At 32.7% G+C, this 25,900-nt stretch overlaps 3 protein-coding genes and 1 long non-coding RNA gene across 5 annotated transcripts; 3 read left to right on the forward strand and 1 right to left on the reverse strand.

Annotated features, from left to right (window-relative positions):
• The first annotated feature begins 2,409 nt into the window (after positions 1 to 2,409).
• Positions 2,410 to 3,151, forward strand: LOC108844325 (succinate dehydrogenase subunit 4, mitochondrial). The gene has a single exon (XM_018617562.2). The coding sequence runs from the start codon at positions 2,475 to 2,477 to the stop codon at positions 2,922 to 2,924; it is 450 nt and encodes a 149-aa protein (XP_018473064.1). The 5' UTR covers positions 2,410 to 2,474; the 3' UTR covers positions 2,925 to 3,151.
• Positions 3,152 to 9,982: 6,831 nt separating this feature from the next.
• Positions 9,983 to 12,386, forward strand: LOC108847472 (phosphatidylinositol 4-kinase gamma 4). 2 transcript variants are annotated; one of them, XM_018620716.2, is made up of 3 exons: positions 9,983 to 10,167; positions 10,254 to 11,722; positions 11,797 to 12,386. In XM_018620716.2, exons 2-3 carry the CDS (start codon positions 10,385 to 10,387, stop codon positions 12,193 to 12,195), a joined length of 1,737 nt encoding a protein of 578 aa, XP_018476218.2. In that variant the 5' UTR covers positions 9,983 to 10,167; positions 10,254 to 10,384; the 3' UTR covers positions 12,196 to 12,386. The 2 variants fall into 2 exon arrangements, with proteins under 2 accessions (XP_018476218.2, XP_056862629.1); XM_057006649.1 differs by having other exon boundaries at positions 10,273 to 11,722.
• Positions 12,387 to 13,500: 1,114 nt separating this feature from the next.
• On the reverse strand, positions 13,501 to 14,086 carry LOC108847473 (uncharacterized). The gene has a single exon (XM_018620717.2). The coding sequence runs from the start codon at positions 14,020 to 14,022 to the stop codon at positions 13,627 to 13,629; it is 396 nt and encodes a 131-aa protein (XP_018476219.1). The 5' UTR covers positions 14,023 to 14,086; the 3' UTR covers positions 13,501 to 13,626.
• Positions 14,087 to 16,162: 2,076 nt separating this feature from the next.
• LOC108846071 (uncharacterized) lies at positions 16,163 to 18,619 on the forward strand. Its single transcript, XR_008943365.1, has 3 exons — positions 16,163 to 16,420; positions 17,438 to 17,496; positions 18,450 to 18,619. It is a non-coding gene; the product is annotated as an uncharacterized LOC108846071 (long non-coding RNA).
• The last annotated feature ends 7,281 nt before the right edge of the window (positions 18,620 to 25,900 follow it).

Consider the following 25,900-nt stretch of genomic DNA (forward strand, 5'->3'; position numbering starts at 1 on the left):
GAAGTAAATGAAAAGTTCAAGAAGATGAACTAATTGGTTTGATTTACATAAGTCATGTTCTTTTCTTAAACGATGGCGGCATTAGCAGCGATTAAAAACTACACATTCACCATCGGAAATGCATTGCCAATAAAACAATATCAAATTATTTTTTTATGTCACAGCGTCAAACAGCGATAATAAAATTTAACGCTAAAAATCAGCGAGCAGCAGCCTTTTATTTTTATGTCTTTTCGATTGTGCTAGCGACTAAATTCACTTTCACGGCCGTTCGGTTTGTTTTATCGACGAATTATCCTAACTTTAATGTAAGACTTTAGAAGAACAGTCTTTAGTTAAAGTGATAATGTGCCATTAGGTGATCAATATGAACTAAATGAAAAGTTCAAAAAGATGAACTAAATGATTTGATTTATAGATTATTTAATGAATTTTTTTCGTTGAATCATCCAGCCAATTCGGGAGTAAACTATGGACTAAACTTTCAAGAAAATAATTCGGTTATAAAAGAATAAAATGAGGAAAAAGAAAAGGTTGGGTTTGTTGATTTTGACTAGTGATGATGTCTCGTGACCGCTCTCTGTTGATAGCTCTTTCTGGTCTAGAATATACTTTTCTAAGAGAAAAAAATCGTGTGTAGGGAATTATGTCTTTTGTTAAAATAAAATAACTCTTATGTGCATCGTATAATACATAGTGTGAGTGGAACTATGAGTTGTATGCTATTTTCTGGCCTCCCGTTTTGTGATTGGATACTATTTGTTGGCCATATGGTCCATCAAATCACCTAGCTAGATTTTTAAAATCCCGATACCATACCTATATGTATATACACCACATGTCTTGCGGACATGTGATTAGTGGCTTTGACACCTAAATTTAGCTTTACTTTAGACTTTACTACTCAATAGTATACTACTATACTGACACCGATCTAGATTTATGAAACTGATGAGCCTAGTTAAATACAATTTTGTAAATAAGCATTCTTTTAAATAATATTTTATCATTCTACTATTCCTTTGTTGGTGTTGGTATGACTATGATGTTTCATAATGTTAACAAACAAACCCAATATTTACTTACAGTTACGTTTATTTAGCATATTTGGCTTTTCAGATGTAATAAAGGGTCACTACATCATACAAACTAAAGTTGAATTTAATTTAGTGAGTGATAAAGATCAACTTCTTATTAAAAATATTCAGTGAAATATGACATGTAGTATGTACAAAACAAAAACTCACGAGAACCTTAAGTCCTTGATTAACCGTGTAAGCTTTTAGCTAAGTGATACAACATGACTTATAGAAGCAAATTAATTAAAAAAATAAGAATGGATTGCATCTATGTGGATGGAATTTTCAAGGAATAGAATTTTGAAAAAGAGGACGAGGGAGAGGAGAAGAATTAGGAATGAGAAGACCGACAGGAAGCGACAAAAAGAAGGTGGCGATGGGTCCCACAGTTCGTGGCGTGACTGAGATTTTTATTTATTTTATTGCTTTTTCACAAATCTAAAGACTACCAATTTACTTTTCTTTCTTGATGTTGACATTTGTCTTCTTTTACCCACCACCATGTCGCAGCCAATATCTATCTCTCCATATATCGGGTCTTTTGACTGCACTAGTGCTAAGATTGATACTTATATATTCTTGTAACTCAACCTTAACTTCAATTATTTCGATCACAAGTATCGAAAAACAGATTACAATTCTGAATCAAGCACGAAAAAGATTATGGATTGCTCACTCACGAACTCACCGAATCTCTAATAAGAAGCTCTAAATAGAAAAACGCCTCAAAACTTTCGTCTCAATAGAACTCAGTAGATACAATACCACTCACTACAACTCAGTACAACCAGTACAGTTCAGTAATACTCAGTACAACTAATTCAGTAGATCTAGAAGCATAAGTAGTAATATTCAGTAGAACTAGAAATAATAGTAATACTGATAGTACTCAAGTAGAAGTAGAACTCAGTAGAATTTAATAGAACTCAGTAGAACTCAATAGAACTCAACAAAACCAATACAGTTCAGTACTAGTACAACTCATTAATACTCAGTACAACTTGTAATACGCAGTATAACGGAGTATAATTCAATACAACTAAGTAAAACTATATTGATAGCTAAAATTTGAAATTAAAAAAAAAACTAAAATTTTGAAAATTTGAAAATTTAAATACAAAAAGGTAAAATTGGATATTCAAATTTCATTAAAGGAAAAAAAGGCATAGACGATTATCAAGAGCATAAGCGATTGTTATTTGAGATGTGGGGCAGAGAAGCTCATGGTTCATTCCTAGCATTCAAATGTATTACTCAGTTTTGGGCTTCTAGTAGTTCTACAAAGCCCATCTTAAAAGCCCAACAACTCCACTTCTCTTCTACTAGAGTTTGTTCGTTTCTCCGATCGGATCCACTTTCAAGAACAGCAGAACTGGGAATCTCTCCTACGCCGCGATGTCTCTCCGCCGCTCTATCCTCGGTCTCCACCGACAAACCCACAACCTATCTCTCTCAAAGGCGTTACCTTTCTCGATGAGTAACATCTCCTCCCCGTGCGCTGCATCCGCCGCCGTGAGGAACCCAATCGGAAGAGAAATCTCCTCGATCCCATTTTCCCTACTAACCCAGAAACCTAACTCTGGGAATCTCGCCGCCGCCGATCGTTCGGTTTCTTCTCCTGGGAAATCTGATCTCGCCAAATTCGCTCGTCTCCCATCGTCTCGAGGTTACAGTAACGCATCTCTCGTACGGAAGATCCCTGTTCTGTTTCACATTAACGCAGGGATGGAAGAAGTTTTGGCGGATTATGTTCACCAGGAGATGACTAGGAATCTTATGGTCATCTCTCTGGGCTTGTTCCAGATCATCGTTATCAAAGATGTCATCGTGTTTCTTTTCTTCTGAGCAAGGGATAAAGTCCTTTCCTGTTTTTTTTCTCTCTCTCTCTCTTTATGAATAAGAACAACATTGGTGCAATGGCATCTTATAACCTTCCAAGTTTGTTCTGTTTTGTGTGAGGCTTAGGTGGAATTCTAAGTGTGTTTGAAAGTCTGTTTTACTTTAAATGTTTTCGAATCAGGTGGATATTAAGAATCTCTCTCTTTGGATTGAATAAAAGACGAGTTGTTTCAGTTCTAGTCTTTTGCAATTTCATCAAAATCTGTGATCTCTCTGGTGTATATTCGGTTTTGGATTCTGGTTTGTACAAAGGGGGATGGGGACTTAGAACAGAAACATGGGATAGCAAAGAAGTAAGCTCGAGTGTCAGATGTTCTTATGTTCCACAGCTGAAACGTTGAGTAGGACATCCCTCTTAGTTTGCTCTAGATTGATTTCTCTGGTTTGTTGAGACACGCCACTCGTTCCAGATTTTCTATGGTGTTTGTCGTATGAGCCACGTTGTGAAGCCCCTACAGCTATTGACCTTAAAGATGAATGAATTATGGTCAAGCTCTGCGCAATAGAGCATCATTAGATTTACTCGTCTGTACGTACACTGGCCTGAGCTTTCTCAAAACCCATCAACAAGCGTCCCTGTTTCATTCTTAAATGCATCACTCCTGCCAAACAAGTACTCAGAACATAATTCAACACACAATCCAAAGTTAAAAAAGGCTCCAAAAGTAACAAACGAAAAACTTAATGTATTATAAATTGACTATGGTCTTTTGTCTCATATGCATGAGGTACTCATGAGTCATGATCATAGCTTCTGGAGGAACTTATCATTGAAGGTGGTTGGACATACAAGCTTGTTTTAGCGTCTTTACAGACTTGAACCACCTTCTGGTCACTTGAAAATCCTTAAAGGGGGATGGAGGAAGAAGAATAAAAACGGAGATGGAGGAAGAACGACTCTGTATTTCCTTCTGAAGAAGAAGAAAACCACCCCCAATGGTAGAAAATACTGAATAAACTAAAGAGAAAAAAAAGAGAAAAAAGAGAAATAATAAGTCTTAATCCCATATACTGTATAATAATTATAAAGGAAATTAAAGGCTCAAACTAAAACTTAATAAGGCCCATAATATGATTGTTTTCCTAGTTTTAGATTTTAGTTTTTGGATTTTAATTTTAATATTTTAGATTTTAGTTTTAGATTTTTGGTTTTTTATTTTGTAGTAGATTTTGGTTTTTTGAAGATCATGAATGCTTATTTTAAATTTTAGTTTTTGCTTTTAAAACTAATAGAATGAAAATATTATGTTTCAATAGGATGTTTTTCTCTCTTTTCTTTTTCTTTTTTTTCTTCTTTTTCTTTTTAGCATTGCTTTTTTTGTTACCTTTAAGATATCTTAAAGTAACATTTATGTTTATAATGATTGAATAGTATGTTTAACACATGCATATATTTTTATATAACACTAATGAAAAGATTTACATGTAAATTATGTTTGTAATAGTTGAAAAGTATGTATTATAAAAAACTCATGTATAATACAGAATTAGTTATATCAAGATATCATTATGAAAATCTTTATCTCTTAGTTCAATGGAGTTTTATACAGAATTTTATTATGAAAATTCTAAGTTGGAATTGTAGGGGAGTGGGAAGCAAGTGGACTATGAGTTATCTTCGGGAAATATGGCATAAATATAAACCAGATTTTTTGTTTCTCTCGGAAACAAAAAAAGATGCAGAATTTATGCAAGGATTTATGCAAGGATTGCAGTCGCATTTTGGATATGATAATTTGATTACAGTGGATCCGAATGGAACAAGTGGGGGCTTAGCACTTTTCTATAATAATGAGTTTCAAATTCAGGTTCTGTATACGAGTAATAGGATGATAGATGTTGAAGCAGTCACTCTTGGTAAAAAAGTGTTTTTAACTTTTGTATACGGTGATCCGGTTCAGAAACTAAGAGAGCAGGTGTGGGAGCGATTGACACGGTATGGGTTGGCGAGATCTGAACCATGGTTCATCATTGGAGATCTAAATGAGATTACCGGGAATCATGAGAAAGAGGGAGGATCTTTACGAAGTGCTAATTCATTTGTTCCTTTTAATGATATGATAAGGAATAGTGGGCTACTAGAATTTCCGGCAAGGGGAAATAAAATGTCGTGGCAAGGTAGACGAGGAAAAGGCAAAGGAGCGGTTATGATTAGGTGCCGACTGGATCGTGCACTAGCCAATGAGGAATGGCATACACTTTTTCCAATTTCTTATACGGAATATTTAGGAATGGTAGGATCAGACCATAGACCGGTAGTTGCCTTTATTGAGGATAAAGTCCGTAGAAGAAAAGGACAGTTTCGATTTGATAAAAGATGGATTGGACAGGAGGGTCTTCTGGAATCGATTGCATTGGGATGGAAGGAATCTGGTCTCGGCAATTCCGACGATATTGTCTCAAAAATTAGCAATTGTAGGCATGAGATTGCGGCCTGGCGGAAAAATAATCCACCGTATGGGAAGGAAAAAATAGCTGAGCTTCAAAAAGCGCTAGAAGAAGTACAAACGGATGATTCAAGGTCACAAGAGGAGATTATTGAGGTTTTTAAGAAATTGCAAGAGACATATAAGGATGAGGAGGAGTATTGGCATCAGAAAAGCCGAAATATGTGGTACTCATCGGGGGATCTAAATACTAATTTCTACCATGCATTAACAAGGCAAAGACGGATTCGAAATAGGATTGTGGGACTCTATGATGAGGCGGATAATTTGATTACTGATGCAAATGGGGTGGAGAAGGTGGCGGTGGATTACTTCGGAAATCTGTTTACATCTACGGATCCATCAAATTTTGATCAATTTTTGGAGGAAATAACACCGTCTATCTCACTTCAGATGAATCAACGCCTTCTCCGGGTCGCAACGGAGGATGAGGTGAAACAAGCTTTATTCATGATGCATCCGGAAAAAGCGCCGGGACCGGATGGAATGACTGCTTTATTCTTTCAGGTTTCTTGGCATATTATTAAGGAGGATCTGGTGGAATTGGTGAACCATTTTTTAACTTCAGGGGAGATGGATCCAAGATTAAATATTACTAATATTTGTATGATCCCAAAAACGGAAAGACCTACACGGATGACAGAGTTGAGACCCATCAGTCTATGTAATGTAGGATATAAGATTATATCAAAGGTGCTTTGTGAGAGGTTGAAAATATGCCTTCCAAGACTTATTTCGGAAACACAATCAGCTTTTGTGCCAGGAAGGTTAATTTCAGATAATATTCTGATTGCTCAAGAGATGTTCCATGGGTTGAGGACAAATAAGTCTTGTCAAAATAAGTATATGGCGATAAAGACGGATATGAGTAAAGCATATGATAGGGTGGAGTGGGATTTTATCCAAGCATTACTCAACAAATTAGGATTTGATCCACACTGGACAAAACTAATGATGGAATGTATTTCATCGGTTCAGTATCGGGTGTTACTAAATGGTCAACCAAAGGGACTTATAACCCCACAAAGGGGACTTAGGCAGGGAGATCCACTATCTCCATATCTTTTTATCTTGTGTACGGAGGCTCTGATTGCAAATATTAAGAAAGCGGAACAAGGAAAACAATTGACGGGAATGAAAGTAGCAAGGGCTTGCCCATCAATATCTCACCTGCTGTTTGCAGATGATAGTCTTTTCTTTTGTAAAGCACAAAAAGAGGAGTGCGAGACTATTCTTAGGATCTTGAAGAATACGAGGCGGTGTCGGGCCAACTGATAAATTTTCAGAAATCGTCTATTCAATTTGGGCATAAAATTGATGAATCTAGGAGGCAAGAGATGAGAGACATTTTGGGGATTCAGAATATAGGAGGAATGGGGTCATATTTGGGATTACCAGAAAATATAAGTGGATCTAAGGTACAAGTGTTTGGTTTTGTACAGGATCGGCTAGATACAAGAATTAATGGATGGACATTTCGATATTTTAGTAAAGGAGGGAAGGAAGTGGTTATTAAATCGGTGGTTACGGCTTTGCCTAATCATGTAATGTCATGTTACAGACTACCACAAACTACTATAAAGAAGCTTACGGGTACAGTTGCGAAGTTTTGGTGGAGTCCTGGGGGAAGTACAAAAGGTATGCACTGGCAATCATGGGATAAAGTGTGTCTTCCTAAGGAAGAAGGTGGATTGGGTTTTAAAGATATTTTGAATTTTAACACGGCGATGCTTGGAAAGCAGCTCTGGCGTCTAATAGATAAACCGAACACTCTATTCTCTAGAGTGTTTAAGGGTAGGTATTTCAGGAACGCTTCACCCCTGGAACCAATCCGTTCTTACTCCCCATCATATGGATGGAGAAGTATTGTATCAGTTAGATCTCTGGTTAGCAAAGGACTAATTAAACGGGTGGGAACATGGTCATCTATCTCAGTATGGAATGACCCTTGGATCCCAACCACTCGCCCGAGACCAGCAAACAAAAATCAACACAACTTGTTTCCGGAACTTACCGTGGACTCTCTTATTTCCCCAGGATCTAGGACGTGGAATACACAAGCTATTCGGGCTTTGGTGGACCCATTGGATGCAAAGATTATAGAAAGTATACCTCTCAGCAGATTTTGTATGGAAGACAAGGATGGCTGGCATTTTGCCCGCAATGGAAAATATACGGTTAAATCAGGATATGAGGTGGAAAGAGTTTACCCAGATAAAGAAAAACAACCAGTTTTTTATGGTCCGACGGTAGATGTTTTGAAAGCTTATTGTTGGAAGGTGAAGTGTCCGCCAAAGATGAAGCATTTTCTCTGGCAAATTGTATCAGGGTGTGTTGCGGTGAAAAAGAATTTAAAATCACGAGGGATGCAAGGGGAAATTAGTTGTGATAGATGTGGGAATGTTGAGGAATCTTTGAACCATGTATTCTTTGAATGTCCTCCAGCACGGCAAGTTTGGGCATTATCAAAGATAACATCAAATCCAGATGTTTTTCCTTCGGGATCATTGTTCACTAATATGGATCATTTATTTTGGAGAGTGTTACCTCAGATGAACGATCATCAGTTTGTATGGATATTATGGTATATCTGGAAAGCAAGGAACTGTAAGGTTTTTAGCAATCTGGATATTGATGCAAGGGATACACTAAAATTGGCAGAAACAGAATCTACTATGTGGGCGGCAGCACAGGAATTGAATAAAAAGCACTCTATACCACCGCAAGTACATACACTCCCCACAATTCCAGGGAGATGGTGTTTCGTAGATGGTTCGTGGAAGGACACGGATTCTTTCTCGGGACAAGGATGGTTCAGTACCTTGGAAGGTTTCGAGGGCCTAATGGGGGCGCGAAATGTTCGGGCAAGTATGTCTCCTCTTCATTCGGAGGTGGAGGCATTGATTTGGGCAATGGAATGTATGAGAAATTTACGACAGTCTCAGGTTACGTTTGCAACGGATTGTTCTCAGTTGGTGAAGATGGTTTCGGAACCAGAAGAGTGGCCAGCATTCGCAAGTTACCTGGAAGATATCAAGAGTCTACAAGGTAGTTTCCTCAGCTCACAGCTCCTTCATGTACCACGGACGGCAAATTCAAGGGCGGATCGTCTAGCACGCAGTGCCAGACAACAATCGTCTTTTGTCATTCACATGGATGCAGAGTTACCAGATTGGTGTGCAGAGTCTATATGAGTCTGTATATTTGATGACAAAAAAAAAAAACTCATGTATTTTTTATTTTTGTTTAGTTATTCTTTTTACATTTTCAGGTTATCTTATATATATACATCCATTCTTTTTTTTTGTCATCTTTTTTTTTGTCATCATTCATCCATTCAAATGAAGAAAATCAAAGTATGTTTTGAATTAGTTATGTTTTAATGAATGATGAAAATTAATATATTATGAATAAGTTAAATTTTATGAAAATAATATTCAATAGAGTTTTTATATGATTCATATATTTTAATGAATGCATGCACAATGAAAAATATCAAACATATTTTTTTCTCTTACCTATTCTCTTTGTTCCATTAACATAAAATTTTTAGTATTTTCATACACATTAAATCAATAAAATAAATATGATTATAGAAAATAATATATATTTAGTTTGTATATTCATAATTTTTTATAATTTAGTTGCAATATGTTATACATGTTATTTTGTATCTTTTTAAAATATATAATCAATAAAAATCATGTATTATATTTTCAAAAAGTAATCAATATTTTCATATAATTAGTTTAATAAATTTATGAATATATTTTTCATATTTTATCATTCATATTTTAATTACATATAATTATAAAATTTTAAGGTTATTTATAATTATTTAATATCAATGAAATATCAAACATATTTTTTGTTTATACATATACATTTATGCATCTTTTATGTTTTAAATTTTAAATGAAGATTTTGTTGATAAGGTAACATATATAAAAATTAACAATAGTTTTATAGTTGAACCAAATGGTAAGAAAGAAACAAAAATTGAATAAAAATACAAAAAATAAGAGTAAAATAAGAATACTCTTTATATTTTTTCTAATTGTTATAATTTAATATCACTATTGAAATAAGTATATTTATTGTTTTTGTCAAATATTTATTACTTATATATAACAAGTTGTATTTTGTTTAGATATTTAACTTTTATTAAAAATTCAACATTTATTTAAATATAATAATTTATTAATTATCTTGATCTGCATTTATTTTAATTGATCTGAATAATTTACATTTGTCACTGTTTGATCTGTATTTTTTTTAATCTTTTTAATCTGCATTAGCCATTCTATGGAATAATGGAATGGTGTAGATGCAGACCAATGGTTCTCTAAGCGGTGAGATAATTACGATTTTATCCCCAAATCTCTGGCTTGCTTACCACTCCAAAGGTGAAAAAGTAAAAAAAAAAACGCGACCCTAGACACAACACATACGGTAAGAAATGGAATATAAGAAGGGATATAATAATCGCCGTCACCTTTGACAATTAAAAGAGTACACTTTTGTGTTAGTACGCGTCATCTACGCAAACAAGGTGGCGACACGTGTAATCCATACCCTTCTTCCTTTTCAAAAAACCATCTCTCTCTCTCTCTCTCTCTCTAAAGTCTTTGACCCTTGTTTCTCGAGCTGCCATCGATCAATCAAACCCTAACTCACAGACTTTCGCTACAATTGGATCCTCCTTAAAGCTCCACGTCTTCTCCCTCCTTTACTCACTTCTGGTAAGAATCCGCTCCCTTTCACCGTTTTGCTTCTTTTCGATTTTAAGATTTGATCGATACCTGATCAATTAGGATTTGATTTCTAGGGTTTATTGCTGTATCTAGAACAAGAAGAAGAAGAAGAAGCGATGGATTTGTGAATTTTGGGGAATATTCGCGGTTTTATTCTATTATATATATATAGCAAAGTTCGCAGCTTTTCTCGAATCCTTTTAAGATGTCATCAGCTGATGTTACTCTAAGCCCGGTTCGTAACGAGCCATCATCGATAATGCCTCTCTTTCACGCCAACTCCTGCGCTGATTCCCTCCCCGACGAGACCATTCTGATCTACCTGACACTCCCCGGAACTCTGATACCAATGCGAGTCCTCGAATCCGATTCCATCGAGTCCGTCAAGCTCCGGATCCAGTCTTACCGCGGGTTCGTGGTGAGGAACCAGAAGCTCGTTTTCGGGGGACGAGAGCTCGCCAGGAGTAACTCCAACATGCGTGACTACGGTGTGAGCGACGGGAACGTCCTTCATTTGGTTGTCAAGGTATCTGATCTCCAGGTTCTTGATGTCAAGACCACTTGTGGGAAGCACTGTAGGTTTCACGTTGAGAGAGGGAGGAACATTGGGTATGTTAAGAAGCAGATTTCGAAGCAGAAAGGTGGAGACTTTGTTGATTCCGAGGTGCTTTACGAAGGCGAGAAGCTTGAGGACCAGAGTCTTGTTAATGACATTTGTAGGAACAGTGAGGCTGTTTTGCATTTGCTTGTGAGGAGATGTGCTAAAGTTCGTGCTAAGCCTGTGGAGAAGAACTTTGAGTTGTCTATTGTTGCTCCTCCGCCGCAAGTTGATGTCGTCAAGAGAGTTATTGAAGCTGCTGATGGCATTGTGCAGCCAAGGAAGAGTGAGTTCTCTTTGGAGCCGGTCATCGTTAATCCCAAGGCGAAGTTGCCTCTAGCGGTTACGGATATGATTAGCTCTGCTTCTGATGGACTGAGAAGTGGGAATCCTCCGGTGAGGTCAAGAGAGGGGACAGGAGGAGCTTATTTCATGCAGGGTTCTTCAGGGAACAAGTATGTTGGTGTGTTTAAGCCTATCGATGAGGAGCCAACAGCTGAGAACAATCCGCATGGCCTACCGCTTTCGCCAAACGGTGAAGGTTTGAAGAAAGGAACAAAGGTTGGAGAAGGTGCGTTTAGGGAAGTTGCTGCTTATGTATTGGATCATCCCAAGAGTGGACGCAGGTCTATGTGTGGTGGTGAAGAGATAGGTTTTGCTGGTGTGCCTCCCACAACTATGATTGAATGTCTGCATCCTGGTTTTAACCATCCCAATGGAATCAAAACCAAGATTGGATCACTTCAGATGTTTACCGAGAATGATGGCAGCTGTGAGGATATGGGTCCAGCTTCATTTCCGGTAGAGGAAGTTCACAAGATATCTGTGCTGGATATTAGACTGGCCAACGCTGATAGGCATGGTGGAAACATTTTAATGAGAAAGGAGGAGAACGGAAAGATTGTTCTGATTCCAATTGATCATGGATACAGCTTGCCTGAAAGCGTAAGTTCTCTCTTCTTCTTTATCTTATTGTACGACATTGCCACATGTGAACTGATTTAATACTTGCAAAACAGTTTGAGGATTGCACGTTCGAGTGGCTTTACTGGTCGCAAGCTCGGAAACCATACTCTTCCGAGACACTGGACTACATAAGATCACTGGACGCAGAGGAAGATATCAGCCTCCTCAAGTTCCATGGATGGAAGATGCCATTGGAAACGGCTAGAACACTCAGAATCTCAACGATGCTACTGAAGAAAGGAGCAGAAAGAGGATTGACAGCATTTGAGATTGGAAACATGATGTGCAGAGAAACTCTGACCAAGAAGTCTCCAGTGGAGGAGATGGTAGAGGAAGCTCAAGAAGCGGTGCTTCCAGGGACGAGCGAGGCTGCATTCATGGAAGCCTTGTCTGATGTGATGGATTACCATCTTGATGAGGTGGTTCACTCTCAGGACTTGGTTCATGTGTGAATCGAATCCTTCTCTTAACTCGAAACTGTGGTACATATACTCTTGGTTTGTCTCTATATGAATCTCTGGTGGCTTTTGTTAATTTCTGTCATTCTTTGGACATGTGCAAGTTGTTTTTGTTGATTTCACTGTGACATATTTTCCTGTTTTAAGACTATTTCAGTGTTTACAGTAGATTTCTGTTACCAACATTTGTGCATGTCTCTGTGATTAAGCAATGAACGAGGCCTAGAAACTGTGAAACTCAAAACTTGTGACACAAGCCAACCTTGTAACTGATAAAGAGACCATCACACAAAAAGCAGATTGACGAGAGCTTTATAGAGAAGTTCAAATCTCATTAAAAACGGTTAGCAGAAATCTCTTTTCAGTTGTTAATAGCAGTATCATTCAGGATCAAAGCTCACTCTGATGTAGGCCTTGTTGACCAAAGCTCTTCACATCTACGTTGAATGCTCACCACCTATTCTCTCGTTGGTCAAAAAGGCTTGGCCGATAACACGTGTGAATGTTTTCAAGTCCACTTATACGCGTGATGTGATGTGGCAACACGTTGTGCCACCCAGCTGAAACGTGTCATCATCATCCTTGTTTTAGTTGATAAGAATGAGAGGAAGAGAAAGAGAAAGAGGAGACATGAATGATTCAGGGTAAAGAAGATGGAGACGAAAACTACGAAGGAAGAAGGAGAAGCTGAGAAAGCAAGACAAGAAGAAGAAAGAGAGAAAAAAGATGGAGAGAAGAAAGTAACGGTAAAGGGTCTTCCACATGAGCAAGTGGCTCAGCCCGGGAAAGATTTCTCCAGCGAAGCTCTCGAGAATCTCCCAAATCCCAAGTGAAAAAGTGTTTGGCTCTCTGGTGAAAGTTTACGTCAAGCGAATGTAAACTCTTTACAATACCATAATGATCAGCCGCACCACCTTGATACTAACATAGTCTCTCTTCTTTCATCACGTTTGTTTCAGGATGTGTATATCAAAATATGCGAGAGCAAAGTGGTTCATGCCTTTTGTCGAGTGAAACAAAGAATCATGAATATGGTTAATTGTATAATGTAGTGCTGGTTCATTCATGATACTTGAATCCTTACAGGTGCTTGAATGAATAAGCAGAGTATTGTGCCAGTTACAGTCAATGCCAGTAATTTTGACAAACATATTAATTAATTAAATGCTTACACGGAGTGAAGATTTATGTTCTTGTTTAAAGAAATTTGTTTTTTTTAGTCAAACGATTAAGGAAGGCAAAATAAGGAATTTCTGCAAATATCGCAAAAGAATTCAACAATATAAAAAGAAGGCAAAATGTGGAAACAATCATCATCTTAATCGTACGGTACAAAGACAAAAACAAGGCTCGCAAAACTTAATTAAGAAAATTAATTAAACACTGGATAATAGCAGTTAAAACATCATTAATCATCAAACATCTTCACAATTCGGCAATTGTCCATCCCACCTGATGAGGACGCGATCTGCCGGAATCCTCCAACGCAGCAGTATCCACCGGCAAATCGGCCAGCGACGCCAAAGTCGTGAGGGAAGAGGACGAAGAAAGAGACTGCAGATTCGAAGAAGAAGATGATGACGAGGACGCGAAATTCATCGCCAGTATGTTGCCTTCGCTCCAAGACCTTCGGATCGGGAACGATATGCTCTCTGAGCTTCCGTGGCGGCGGCAAGACTTCCGCCGCTGATTTTGACTTTTCCCAGCTCCGTCGTGAAGCGCGCAGTCGCAGTTTTTGTGGTAAGGACGCCTCTCGATGGCAGAATCGAGACCTGAGATACAGCCTTCGAAGATGCTGCGGAATATTCCGTCGGCGGCCATCGTTGGCTGATCTCGAGATCCGGTGAAGACAAAATATCTGAAATGAATTATTTAGCGACACTTTTATTTTTAACCTTTTTTATTTCTTTTTTCTTTCTTTGTCAACAGCGAGGCTTACTCGATTTAGCTGTTTAAGTCAACTTTGTGGAAATTAGTTTGTGTGGGCTTATTAATGGACCTAATAGAAACAGAAACGAAAACACTAAGGGGCCCAATAAGAATTTCCTTTTGTTAATTTTTTCGTTTTACTAAACCAAGTCCAATGGACATAAGTTATAAGCAGGTCCAAACCTTATTAGTTACAAAAACTCTATTAAGCTCAGAGAAAACATATATAATAAACAAAAAGATAAGAACCTCTGAAATCCTGGCATGTAACGTGGCCGTGCTTGTTCCTAGTTTCATCACGTCAAGAACCGAGATGCAAGAGGGGGTTCCGTATCTCTGCCGGATCATGCCGTCAATCTCTATCTCCGTTCATTTGAAACTGCTTGCTCGCTCGTCCATCCTTCAATCACCCTCAATCTTCAAGGTTTCTTTCTCATATAGTAGAGTTTAATCCAGAGAAGAGGTTGGGTACTTCGGTAGTAATCGATAGCAGAACCTTGTTAGAACACTAACCGATAGACAGCTCCAATTTTTCTAAGCTCTGCATCGAAACTCTAATGGATAATCCAAAATCTCAAACCTTGACCATCTTTCATACTCCGCCTAAACATAAACAACGATTGATTCCAAATCAGAATCAAGAGACCCGCGTGCATATACAAGCATTAATATATTAACTAGATTTTGACCCGCGCTTTGGAAGCGCGGAATTTGTTCTTCTAAAAAATTGGATTCGAAAATTATATAACAGTATTAATTTAAACAATATTTTGAAAAATGAACCAAAATCGATTAGCCAGATCGGAGTAATCTTGACTCTTATTTAACTGAATCCAAGTTGAGGTAATAATCAGATTTGAATTAAACCATCCAAACTGGTTAAAATGTCGTTAGAACACTCGACCATAACATCTACCTGAACCAAATGCAAAACATAATTGGTTTAATTTGGATATATAAATAATGTGAAGAATTTAAAATTTATTTGAAATACTTACACAAATACTTTGAAGTTTCTTTATTAATGAACCTCTGCAGTGTTAGTGCTTTGAAACCCGACTTAGACCAACGATCATATCGGTAAAATTGGTGATCCGATAAGTAATCCGGTTTGGAGTTTAGGAAAACTTCATTATTTAAAAAACGCGGGATTAATTTTTTGTATTAGTTTAGTGATAGATTTAGGTTCGGTTCCAGTTTTTTTTTTTGGTTTTTGATCCAGTTTTGGTTTGGTTGTGGTTTTGGTTTTTTTGGTTCAAGAAATATAATAATCGTTTGATTATTTATGAATTTTGGGTTGAATTCTGGTTGGTTAACTTTTGATATTTATGTACCATTTGTTTATTAGTTTGGTTCTGATTTTGTTTTGATTTTCATGTTCTAGAGATATAGAAATTAGTCATATATATATATATATATATATATATACACATTGATTCGTCTTTGTTTTTTTTTTCTGTTCGGTTATGTTTATTTTGGTTATCGGTTCTCAATTTATATGTCGAGGTTGAAATTTGTATCAAAAATCTGCTTTGCATTTGATTCATAACTGATTAAAAATTATTAATGATAATTATTAATGAAATGTTAATTTTTACAGTATATTTTATATTGGAACCATAAACGAAATTCAATTTAAAAGAATTTTTTATAATTATACAAAATATTATAGTTTATTATATATTATTTCTGTAAACAAACGATGAGAGTATTTATTTTAAAAAAAAATACTTTTGCCGTTAAAAATACTCTTAACTAAAATAAATATAAGGAAAAAAACATTCTACATACATTGACTATTTTAAAGACTATTTTTTTTGAAAAGACCATGATTGATACAGACAAAGACATTTCATTTTATGTTTATAAACAAATTGAGTACAACTGGGCTTTAAAAACAGAAACATAAAATGGTAAGAACACAATTATTGTAAATTGGGCTTGTGATTCATGTTGATATTTGTTCAATATTCTCAGGCCCACTCGACAAAGAAACAGCTGTTTTTGGACTTTCCAGAAATATCATCTTCAGAAAAAAAAAAACGCAGCTGGTGAAACACGATCAACACAAATCATTGAAGGTTATATATCATAGGCTCATCGAAACAGCTAACTAAAAATCAATTTTTTTGAGAAGGTTTGCATGTCGAATCCGAAGAACGGTCTGTTTAATCCAAGGTTGATTCTGTTCGTTTCATATGTCTGAAGAAGTTCTGAAAAATTATCTCTCAAGTCTCAAGACAAAAAGAAGAATTGGAGTTAGAGGATCCCGAAACATCAATCTCTTCAGGTCAATAGACTTCCAAATATTTCTCTTATTCGTTATATAACTGGCTCATCTAATCTAGTTAAACAATAAAATATCAAAATCTAAAGTTTTTTACTGTTTTCTTTGAATATTCGACCGACAACCCGATGAGTTATGCCTTAAAATAGTTTGGATCAAAGAAAAATTATTTTGTTCCTCTCTGCAAAAGTAAACGAAGGTCGTGAGAAACATGAATAATCATCACCCGAAACTGCTTGTTCTAAGAGATAATTCTTCCACTTTTCTCACATCCGTTCCTCAGAACTGATCCATTGGGATAACTTTTTTCATATATATTTCTAATGAGAAATGTATTGATACACGTTCCAAATGTTTTGACTCACACTGTTTGTTTTTTCTTTTTAATTTCTAATCAGAATTGTTTTTTTATTTCTAATGAGATCATATTGAATCAGGTTCCAATTTTTTTTTTTTAATTTCTAATGAGAATTGTATTCAATGTACTTTAGAATAAAATATAGGACATTTGTCCATTTTAAATGTTTATATGAGCTAAAGCATGAGAAATATAAAGATAAGCTAAAGCATGGGAAAAATAAAGTACTCTTAAATCTATGTTTTGATTTAAGGATATGTTACTTACCTTCAGACTGACCTCTTTCTTTGTTTTGGAAAACAGATCGTATAGATTCCGATAGCTATTATTGGTTCTGTTTGATGCAGAAGCTTATTTGAACTTCTAATTGTGACAATCTTACCCGTCATCATATAAGTATCTATTTAGCATATATATTCTACATTCTACTTTGATAAAAAAATTGTTAAAGACTTGGACACGATTTTTAACTGATGTCTTCACTTTCTTATACAGGCAATTATATGCAATAAATGATCAAATACAAAGTACTATAGGGTATTACAAATGACAGCAACAGAAGCTAAAACAAAAAAATAAGCGTTTAATATGTATTTGATTGATAATCTAAAAAGAATGAAACAATACTGAAGCGATCTATACTTACATTTCTGTCTGTGAAGGCGGGGATTACTTTCACTTGAATACACCAGCTGGTTTTGAATGATTTCACGTCAGAAAGGTAAGCCTTTCCTGTTTATGCTTCATTTTCTCAGTTAAAAGCAGCATATAGTGGTTGTAGAAATCGCTTCATTTCCTAAGTTAGTATATATAGGAAAGGATAATTAGGTAACATAAGTAATAAGAATATTCCTTGCGGATATTGGTTAAATTAGTTAGGAAAATAGAATATTTGAAATTAAATAAGATATTTGGTAAATCTTCCTTTTCTAAATCGCTGAGGTAGTTGAAATTTTAATATGTTCAGTTTGAAAAAGGAGGAAATATAACATTTAAAAAATCTTATTTTTACCTTTTTGGTTTTGTTTTTAATTTAAAATATTTACAAATTTAGTAGTTTCATGTTTTAGTTAGCTATATATTTGCATTTATACATCAGATCGTTAATAATCTAGTGATTTTGCACCTGATTTATGGTAACTATATGCCTCGAGAATTTGGGCAATGTTTGTTAGAAAATATTGGATTTGAAACTTAATATAATATATTTCAAATTCAAATCGTTGAGTTAATTTGATTTAAGATTTTGAAGTTGCAAAATGGAGATAAGAAGCTATTAAAATTTTAGTTTAAAATTTTTATATATTTAAAATTTTTACATACGATATGGTTATGTATGGAATTTCCTAAAATCTATTTATTTGCCAAAATTTTAGCTTTTGATTAGTAGTTTATATTTTGGTTATTTATTTGAAAAAGCTTTGCAAACCCTATAATTTGGTCGACTTTATTTCACATTGGTTAATTCGTTAAGGACTCTGATTATTTGTAATTGTTATGTATAAGTTTTTTTTTTAAATAAAAAAGAATCAGAAAATTAAAAGGATAGATATTCATGATATTGAACAATGCAACATGTAAGTTTTATGGTGCAATTGTTTGTAACCATGATTGGAAGTGATGAATGATACACTGATATTAACAGAATGTGTTGTTTTTAATTTTTATTTGCAGAATCCAATAAAAGTTGAACCTTGGGTGTCGATGGGATGAAACATTTATAAATATACAAAGATTTGGTACATATATTGTCTAAGAATGTAAATAAATGTATTTTACCAATCGAACGTTCACGATGCATTATGTCTGGATAGGAAATCTATACTATTATTTGCGAAGTGATTTTTTGCAACGGAGCTCCTACGTTAAAAGTTAGAGTGGTTAATATCGATAATACCCTTAATGAATAATTTATTTATTTTTATACAATTAATCATTAAACATGAATTAGTTATAATAAAAAAATTTAAAAAACGTTTTTGATAAAAACAATTCATGTATATTGTATTATTATTCAAGCTAATATTAACTTTCAGTAGATAAATTTTGAACATACATTTATTGTGTAAAAAATTGAATTCTGAATTCAAAAATCATTAAATAGTCTAGATAGTTATAAGTTTATATTGATAAAAAATTCATGTATATTGTATTATTATCCAAACTAATATTAACTTTCAGTAGATAAATTTTAGAATATATATTTATTATGTAAAAAAATTGAATTCTGAATTAAAAAATCATTAAATAGTCTAGATAGTTATAAGTTTATATTAATAAAAAAATCATGTATATTGTATTATATCCAAACTAATATTAACTTTCAGTAGATAAATTTTAGAATATATATTTATTATGTAAAAAATTGAATTCTGAATTAAAAAAATCATTAAATAGTCTAGATAATTATAAGTTTATATATTAGCTATGTTTTGATAAACATAATTGAAGATCTTAATAATTAATAAAAAAATTAAATTTAAAAAGTAAAAACACATACAAAATTGTATATAAGGAGAAATCTATAATATTCACACAATATGATTGTTTCTAATTTTTATAATATTATATATAATTTTAGTGAAATATTGTTTAATCTATAAATAGTTTTATGTTAAATTTGTTATCGATTTTGTAAGTGTATGACAATAAATTATTTTGTTGATCTTTAAATTAATACTACATTTATTAATAAATATTAGTAAGGTAATTATGTCTGTATGGCGGGCTAAACACCTAGTCATAGTTAATTTAACAGAGGTGTTGATTTTTAGATTTTCTGCTGTATAAAAATAAAAGGAAATTCGGAATATATATAATTAAATAAAAATCATAAGTTTTAAATGTTTCAATGACATGGATCTGTAAATACTGTTAAAATAGGAGGGTTCCTCAAAAAAGGGCCTTCTATTTTAATTGTATTGATGATTCTTAGATCGATGGTATATTTCTATGAAATATATTTTTGTGTTATATATATATATATATATATATATATATATGTATGTAATTGTTCATCGATGTTTATATGCAGTTAACTAAGACAACCATATATAACTTGGTGGAAACAAAACCATAGTCATAATATTATCGTATTATATTGACATTCAAAAGCATTTGACTAACTGTGATGCATATGCAATATATGTCACACCAAATACACCTCTATCTTTAATTGTATACTAGATTTTAATCCGTCTTTTAACAACGCTTCGCATTTTTTTTCGTATTGTAAACAAAAACACATTGTGATATGAATTGGCATTTTGGGACTGTCGAACATTATTACATTACAAACTCGTATTATATCAAAAATGAAATATTTTATTTGAGATTTTATATACACATTATTAAATAACTTTCTATTAGGCATAGGCATTTCATCTGCACCGAAAACCGAACCAGCACCGACCCAAAAATACATATTCAGTTTGGATCCAGGTCCAAAACAAAATACTTATTGAGTATATTTTTGAATGTGCGGGTCTCGGTTAGGTCTGAGTTCTATCTGAGATCCGATCGGCGATCCAAAGTACCCAATTTTTGTATATAGTAGGTATATCTTGATATTTAAGATATGTTTTTGTTATTGATATTTTTCTATTAGGCATAGGCATTTCATCTGCACCGAAAACCGAACCAGCACCGACCCAAAAATACATATTCAGTTTGGATCCAGGTCCAAAACAAAATACTTATTGAGTATATTTTTGAATGTGCGGGTCTCGGTTAGGTCTGAGTTCTATCTGAGATCCGATCGGCGATCCAAAGTACCCAATTTTTGTATATAGTAGGTATATCTTGATATTTAAGATATGTTTTTGAAATTTGAAAAAGTATAGTTCGAAAACAAAAAATGTTTTATTTATTTATTTATTTTCCTTAAATATTTATTTATTACATATATAGAGAACAATGATATAAGAGTATTTTGCCTTGTAATGAAGAATGTATTTTTTGAAAATGTTTCTTTAGTGGTGGTAAAGATGAATAATGGTATCAACAAAGTGATAAACATGGAAAAATCCCCAAAATATCCGCATATTTTCTAAATCTGTTTGAAATGTATTTTTTCTGAAACATTTTTACCTTTCTTTTTTTTTGAAAGTCAGTAATATATGTATATGGAATTGGTATAAAAATAATTATTTTGTAAATATTTTCGATTTATATATATACATATATGTGTGTGTGTAATAAACTATATTAATATTATATAAAAGGTAGTTTTGGGTTTGAGTAACGTCAAGCGCACCAATAAACTACCACTGGATCTGGAAGCGTTTCCTCCCATGGTGAGGAGTTGCGCTAGGCGTTACTCGAACCCAATACCTCACCTTTTAACAAGTCTCCCACATGACAAGTCTCCCACATGACAAGTTGTCACCAATTGTTCTGCAGGTCAATTGGTGACAGCTTATCCTGTGAGAGAATTGTTAAAGGATGAGGTCTTGGACTCGAGTAACGCCAAGCACACCAATAATATACCGGTTGATGTGGAGGCGTTTTCTTCCACGGTAAAAGGTTATGGTTGGTGCCGTGCAGAACTGTGAAATTTGGGGTCCGCATGACAGGTTATCACAAAACTATGTGATTTTTATTTATAAAATATTTACGGTTTAAAAACATTTACTATTTTCTAGATAACATATGCCAAATTATATAGAATTATATAATAATGTAAGAACAAAATTATTCACATTTTAGCCTAATTAGAACCAATAAATACAGTTAGTTCATTTTAGTTGAATTGTTGCAATAAAATATGTTTTAAAAATAATTAAATTGGTCCGAAAACAATTATATATCAAAGTAAGTTAACATTATAATTAATAATTTGTATTTAATTTTCATATATATAAATTATAAACCATCTTAAATTTTATAAACCAATGAAAGCAAAACATTAATCAATTTTAATGATTTAGTTAATTAAAAATATTTAAATATGTGTATGACCTCTTAAAATATCAATGATTTTATTAGTTAATTATAACTAGTAAATTTAACACTTAGTTATTTATTTTCTTCGTCTTCAACAAATATATATATATATATATATATATATATGTATATATAAAGATTTTTATAAAATATATTTACAAATTAACAAGATGAATCGAAATAAATATAGTTAAAAATAATTTGATTTTAACATTTAAAACTAAAATAAATTCTAAATCAGTTAAAAGTAGATATGATCTAATATACCAAATACATTTATATCCTATTAAACTATTTTATTACTCGTTATCGTATCAACTTCAATTTATTAAAAGGTGGAAGAGATCAGAGATTAGGTTGTTTTGAAAACCCTAGCCTTAGAGACGGTTGAGAGCTATATATAATAACGAATCATGGATTCTTTCGTTTAGATACAAGCTGAAGTATTGGAGGGTGGTGAAAGGTTTGGAGAATCTGTTACCTCTGATTGCCCGTTTAGGGCAGCCCACTAACACAGTGAGATTGCTTAGAAGGACGCCAATGAGGAGATGTTTGGGTAAGGTCCAGTGGTATGATGTTGTGCTTGACAATGAGAAATGTACTATTGCCAAATGTTTAGCTGTTATGGTTTGATTAAAAACACTCATTCATATAAGAATGAATATTAATAAGATATGGTGTTTACATTGGTTTAAAAAGAAAAATTGATTCCCTTGCTTCTGTATAGTTCTTGAAAAGAAAAAAATGTTAGTTTCCTACATTTCAAGCTCACTTTGATTCTTACCATGGTTCAGTACATCAATAACGTTAATAAATTGATATTATTATGTAATCGCCATTATCAAAAATTCTATTCTAGTTTTCTTAATAGTTTTTCTTAAATAAAAAGGAAAATATCTATATATATTTGAAAGGTGATTTATGTTTTTTGTAATCCATTATTACTATTTTCTTCAGGAGTCAGTAATATATGTATATTGGATTATAAGATTAAGTTTTAAAATATGTATTAAACAATTATAGAAAAATATAATATTTATTTTATATTTATATTCATTTACAAAATATTTTTACGGACTAAAATAGTTACTATTTTTAAAATAAAAGTTACTAATTGATTTAATATTAAGTGGGGAATCAATATTCTTAATTTTTAGTTTTCTTATAATATTAGTTTTATACAACATATGTCAAACTATACAGAATTTTATAATTATATGTTTAGAAAACATAAGATAGATAACCAAACTTAATGAAAAGGAAAACAATATTCACATTTTAGCCTACCTATACTATTAAAAGAGAAGGAGTCCTCTAAAAAATCTACATATGAAAGGTTATTGGACCCTTTCATTTAATTCATTTTTTCTGTTGGACCATTTTATTAAATAACAATATTATTGGTCTTATCTTAAATTTATACCAGTATATTACCATATATTATTCTAACAATAATTTACTCAATATTTATTATTATTAAGCCCACATTTTTTTGTACATCAAACAAATAAAAATATATGGTTCTTGTGTAACATTTTTGTCTATCGTGAACATTCATTTATATGATTCTACAGTCACAGTTATTAACTAAATTTATATACAACATTATATTATTATTTATGAGTATTTCATATTTTTCATTGATACCTATGTATTTCAAACAATTGTTTTTTTTTGGTATTTCAATGTGTACTATCGTGTCATTTTATCAATAATCAATTCAAATCCAAACTCTATACTATAATCTCTAATCTTTATACCTTATAACCTTAATCATTTATTATGATCCCAATAGTTAACTACAATATATAATTTACTTCCTAATATGAAATGTTGATTTGAATTGAGTATTCCTCGAATAGGAAACATATAGTATAAAATGAACTTTCAAAAATGAATGTTGACTGAGAATACTCTCCAAAATAATATTAAATATATATTTATATCATTTAACTATAGTATAATAAACTTTTATAAAAGGAATGTTGACATAGAATAATTCCCGGAATAATATTAATATATATATATATATATATATATAATATATATATATAATATATATATGTATATATTTATACAATATTTATGTTAATGAGATATGTTATAAGGATATTTACATTTACAAAGAAAACAACAAGTTTCAAATATAGCTATCTATTAAACAGAATTATAAAGAAACCGGGATATTGACAAAAGAATATTCCATATTTGTAATTCGAATAGTAGTCAAGACTTTCACGCAAATAAAAAAAAAGTAAAATCTAATATACATCTATATTTATAATTTCATATATTTATAAGGGATACATTGTTTAACATATATTTATGCATAAAAATATTCTATAGATGAGATGTGATAAGATGCAAATTCGTTTTGTATACGATTGTACTGCAACATATAATGTTTAACATAAACATGTCTTAAAAGCTATGATAACCGGGGCTTCTAGCTCAGGTGGTAAAGGACTCACAGCTATGAATTCCGCCACCTGGGTTCGAATCCGGCCACTGGGGAATTAAACATTTCGGCATCTCTAGGGACAGAGGACCGACATGTGGCAACACGTGACTAGTCTGGACCACTTATGTGGGGCCATGATACCTCTGTATAATTTAAAAAAACTATGATTATATTGCAAACATTACACAATCAAACATTACGAAATAAATTCCACATTTTAAAATCCTATAATTTGTAATAGTAAAACCTATCTGAAATAACCAAATATATCTAATATATATAAAAAGTAAGGTACTTTAGATATCCGATCGGGTTTCGGATAGGACCCAGACTCAATCACAAACCCGCAAGTCCAAAAAATCCAATATGTACTTTGCTCTGGACACAAACCCAAATCTTACCTATATTTTTGAGTTGATTTCAGTTTATTTTTCTAGGTCCGATAAAATATCCAAGCGTATGAATTACATAAGAGTGTACGTATAGAATCTTAAATAAACTAATCATAAATTATATATATTTTTAGAAAATTATATATAATACGATTTTATAATATAATAATATAAAATAATTATAAAATACTATTTCACAATTTTTTTTTACCATCCAAAGAAAAATCTGCACTTTTGAAGCGCGGATCAAAATCTTGTTTAGAATTAAAAAACAGTTATTTCAGTTTAGAAAATTTATTGCAATTAAGATATTTTAAAATAATTAATCAAATTGGTCTGAATTATTATAGGGGATTTCCCCAAACTTCCATCTTCCTGTACCATATTTTATTTCTATCTTAACCATCTTTACCTTTAAAGTTTAAACTAGATTTTGATCAGCGCTTTAAAAGCGCGGGATAACATTTTGGTTATTTTTTTCAGTTTAAAAGTTACTATCAATTTTCGTTTATGTTTTAAAATTTGAGTTCTATCATCTATAATTGAGAGTAATTTATTTTGACTGCTCATAATTTTGGGCATTCGTGTTTTCGATTCTGGTTATTCGATTTTTGGGTTAGGATGATTAAAACCTATTAAATAATCTATTTATTTTTGGATCGAATTGGTACGGGAAATGTCAAATTAATTCATATTTTATTTTCTTATAAAACTTGTAATGGAAGCGAATTAGAAATAGATTGGGTTTAATTCAGGGTTAAAGGAAAAAAAATCTCAAAAACTCTTTAAAACCAGAGTTAAACTCGGAAGAACCACAAAAATTCACATAATTATAATAATTCAGTGATTTTGGATATTTTCTATTTATAAATTATAATTATATATATATATTTAAAATTAATATTTTTACTATATTTTGAATATTCACGTGCCCCTTCGTCCTTTCGTTTGTTTCAGTTTTTAGGTTTTAGAGAAATAAGTCCCGTTTATTCCTTTATTATTTTGGTCCAATTTCAGTTCTGGTTTTTATTCGTTTAGGGTACGTTTTTTACCTAAAATAGTAACATACACGACATGTCATTGTGCATTATATACATATTTGCCAAAAACCATTATTTTATTCATTTTCCAACAAAGATTTAATTTTTATTTAAATAATTAAAATGCTTTGAAAGCACATTATATTTTATAATGAAAAATTTCATTACCAACTTAATAAATGTTTTGTTAATTTGTAAGAATCTTTTCTATTTAAATCAGCACTCTTAAACCTGATTTAGACCTACATGCAAACCGGTAAAGCATTCTTGAAAGATCTACCTATACAA

The sequence above is a fragment of the Raphanus sativus genome, chromosome 3 (assembly GCF_000801105.2).
Source record: "Raphanus sativus cultivar WK10039 chromosome 3, ASM80110v3, whole genome shotgun sequence".
Lineage (NCBI taxonomy): Eukaryota > Viridiplantae > Streptophyta > Magnoliopsida > Brassicales > Brassicaceae > Raphanus > Raphanus sativus.

Bases quoted from the DNA above. Each gene is read 5' to 3' on its own strand.
- LOC108847473 (XM_018620717.2), bottom strand. From the start codon at position 14,022: ATGGCCGCCGACGGAATATTCCGCAGCATCTTCGAAGGCTGTATCTCA.
- LOC108844325 (XM_018617562.2), top strand. From the start codon at position 2,475: ATGTCTCTCCGCCGCTCTATCCTCGGTCTCCACCGACAAACCCACAAC.
- LOC108847472 (XM_018620716.2), top strand. From the start codon at position 10,385: ATGTCATCAGCTGATGTTACTCTAAGCCCGGTTCGTAACGAGCCATCA. The intron at 11,723-11,796 runs GTAAGTTCTCTC...CTTGCAAAACAG, and splicing joins GATACAGCTTGCCTGAAAGC to TTTGAGGATTGCACGTTCGA.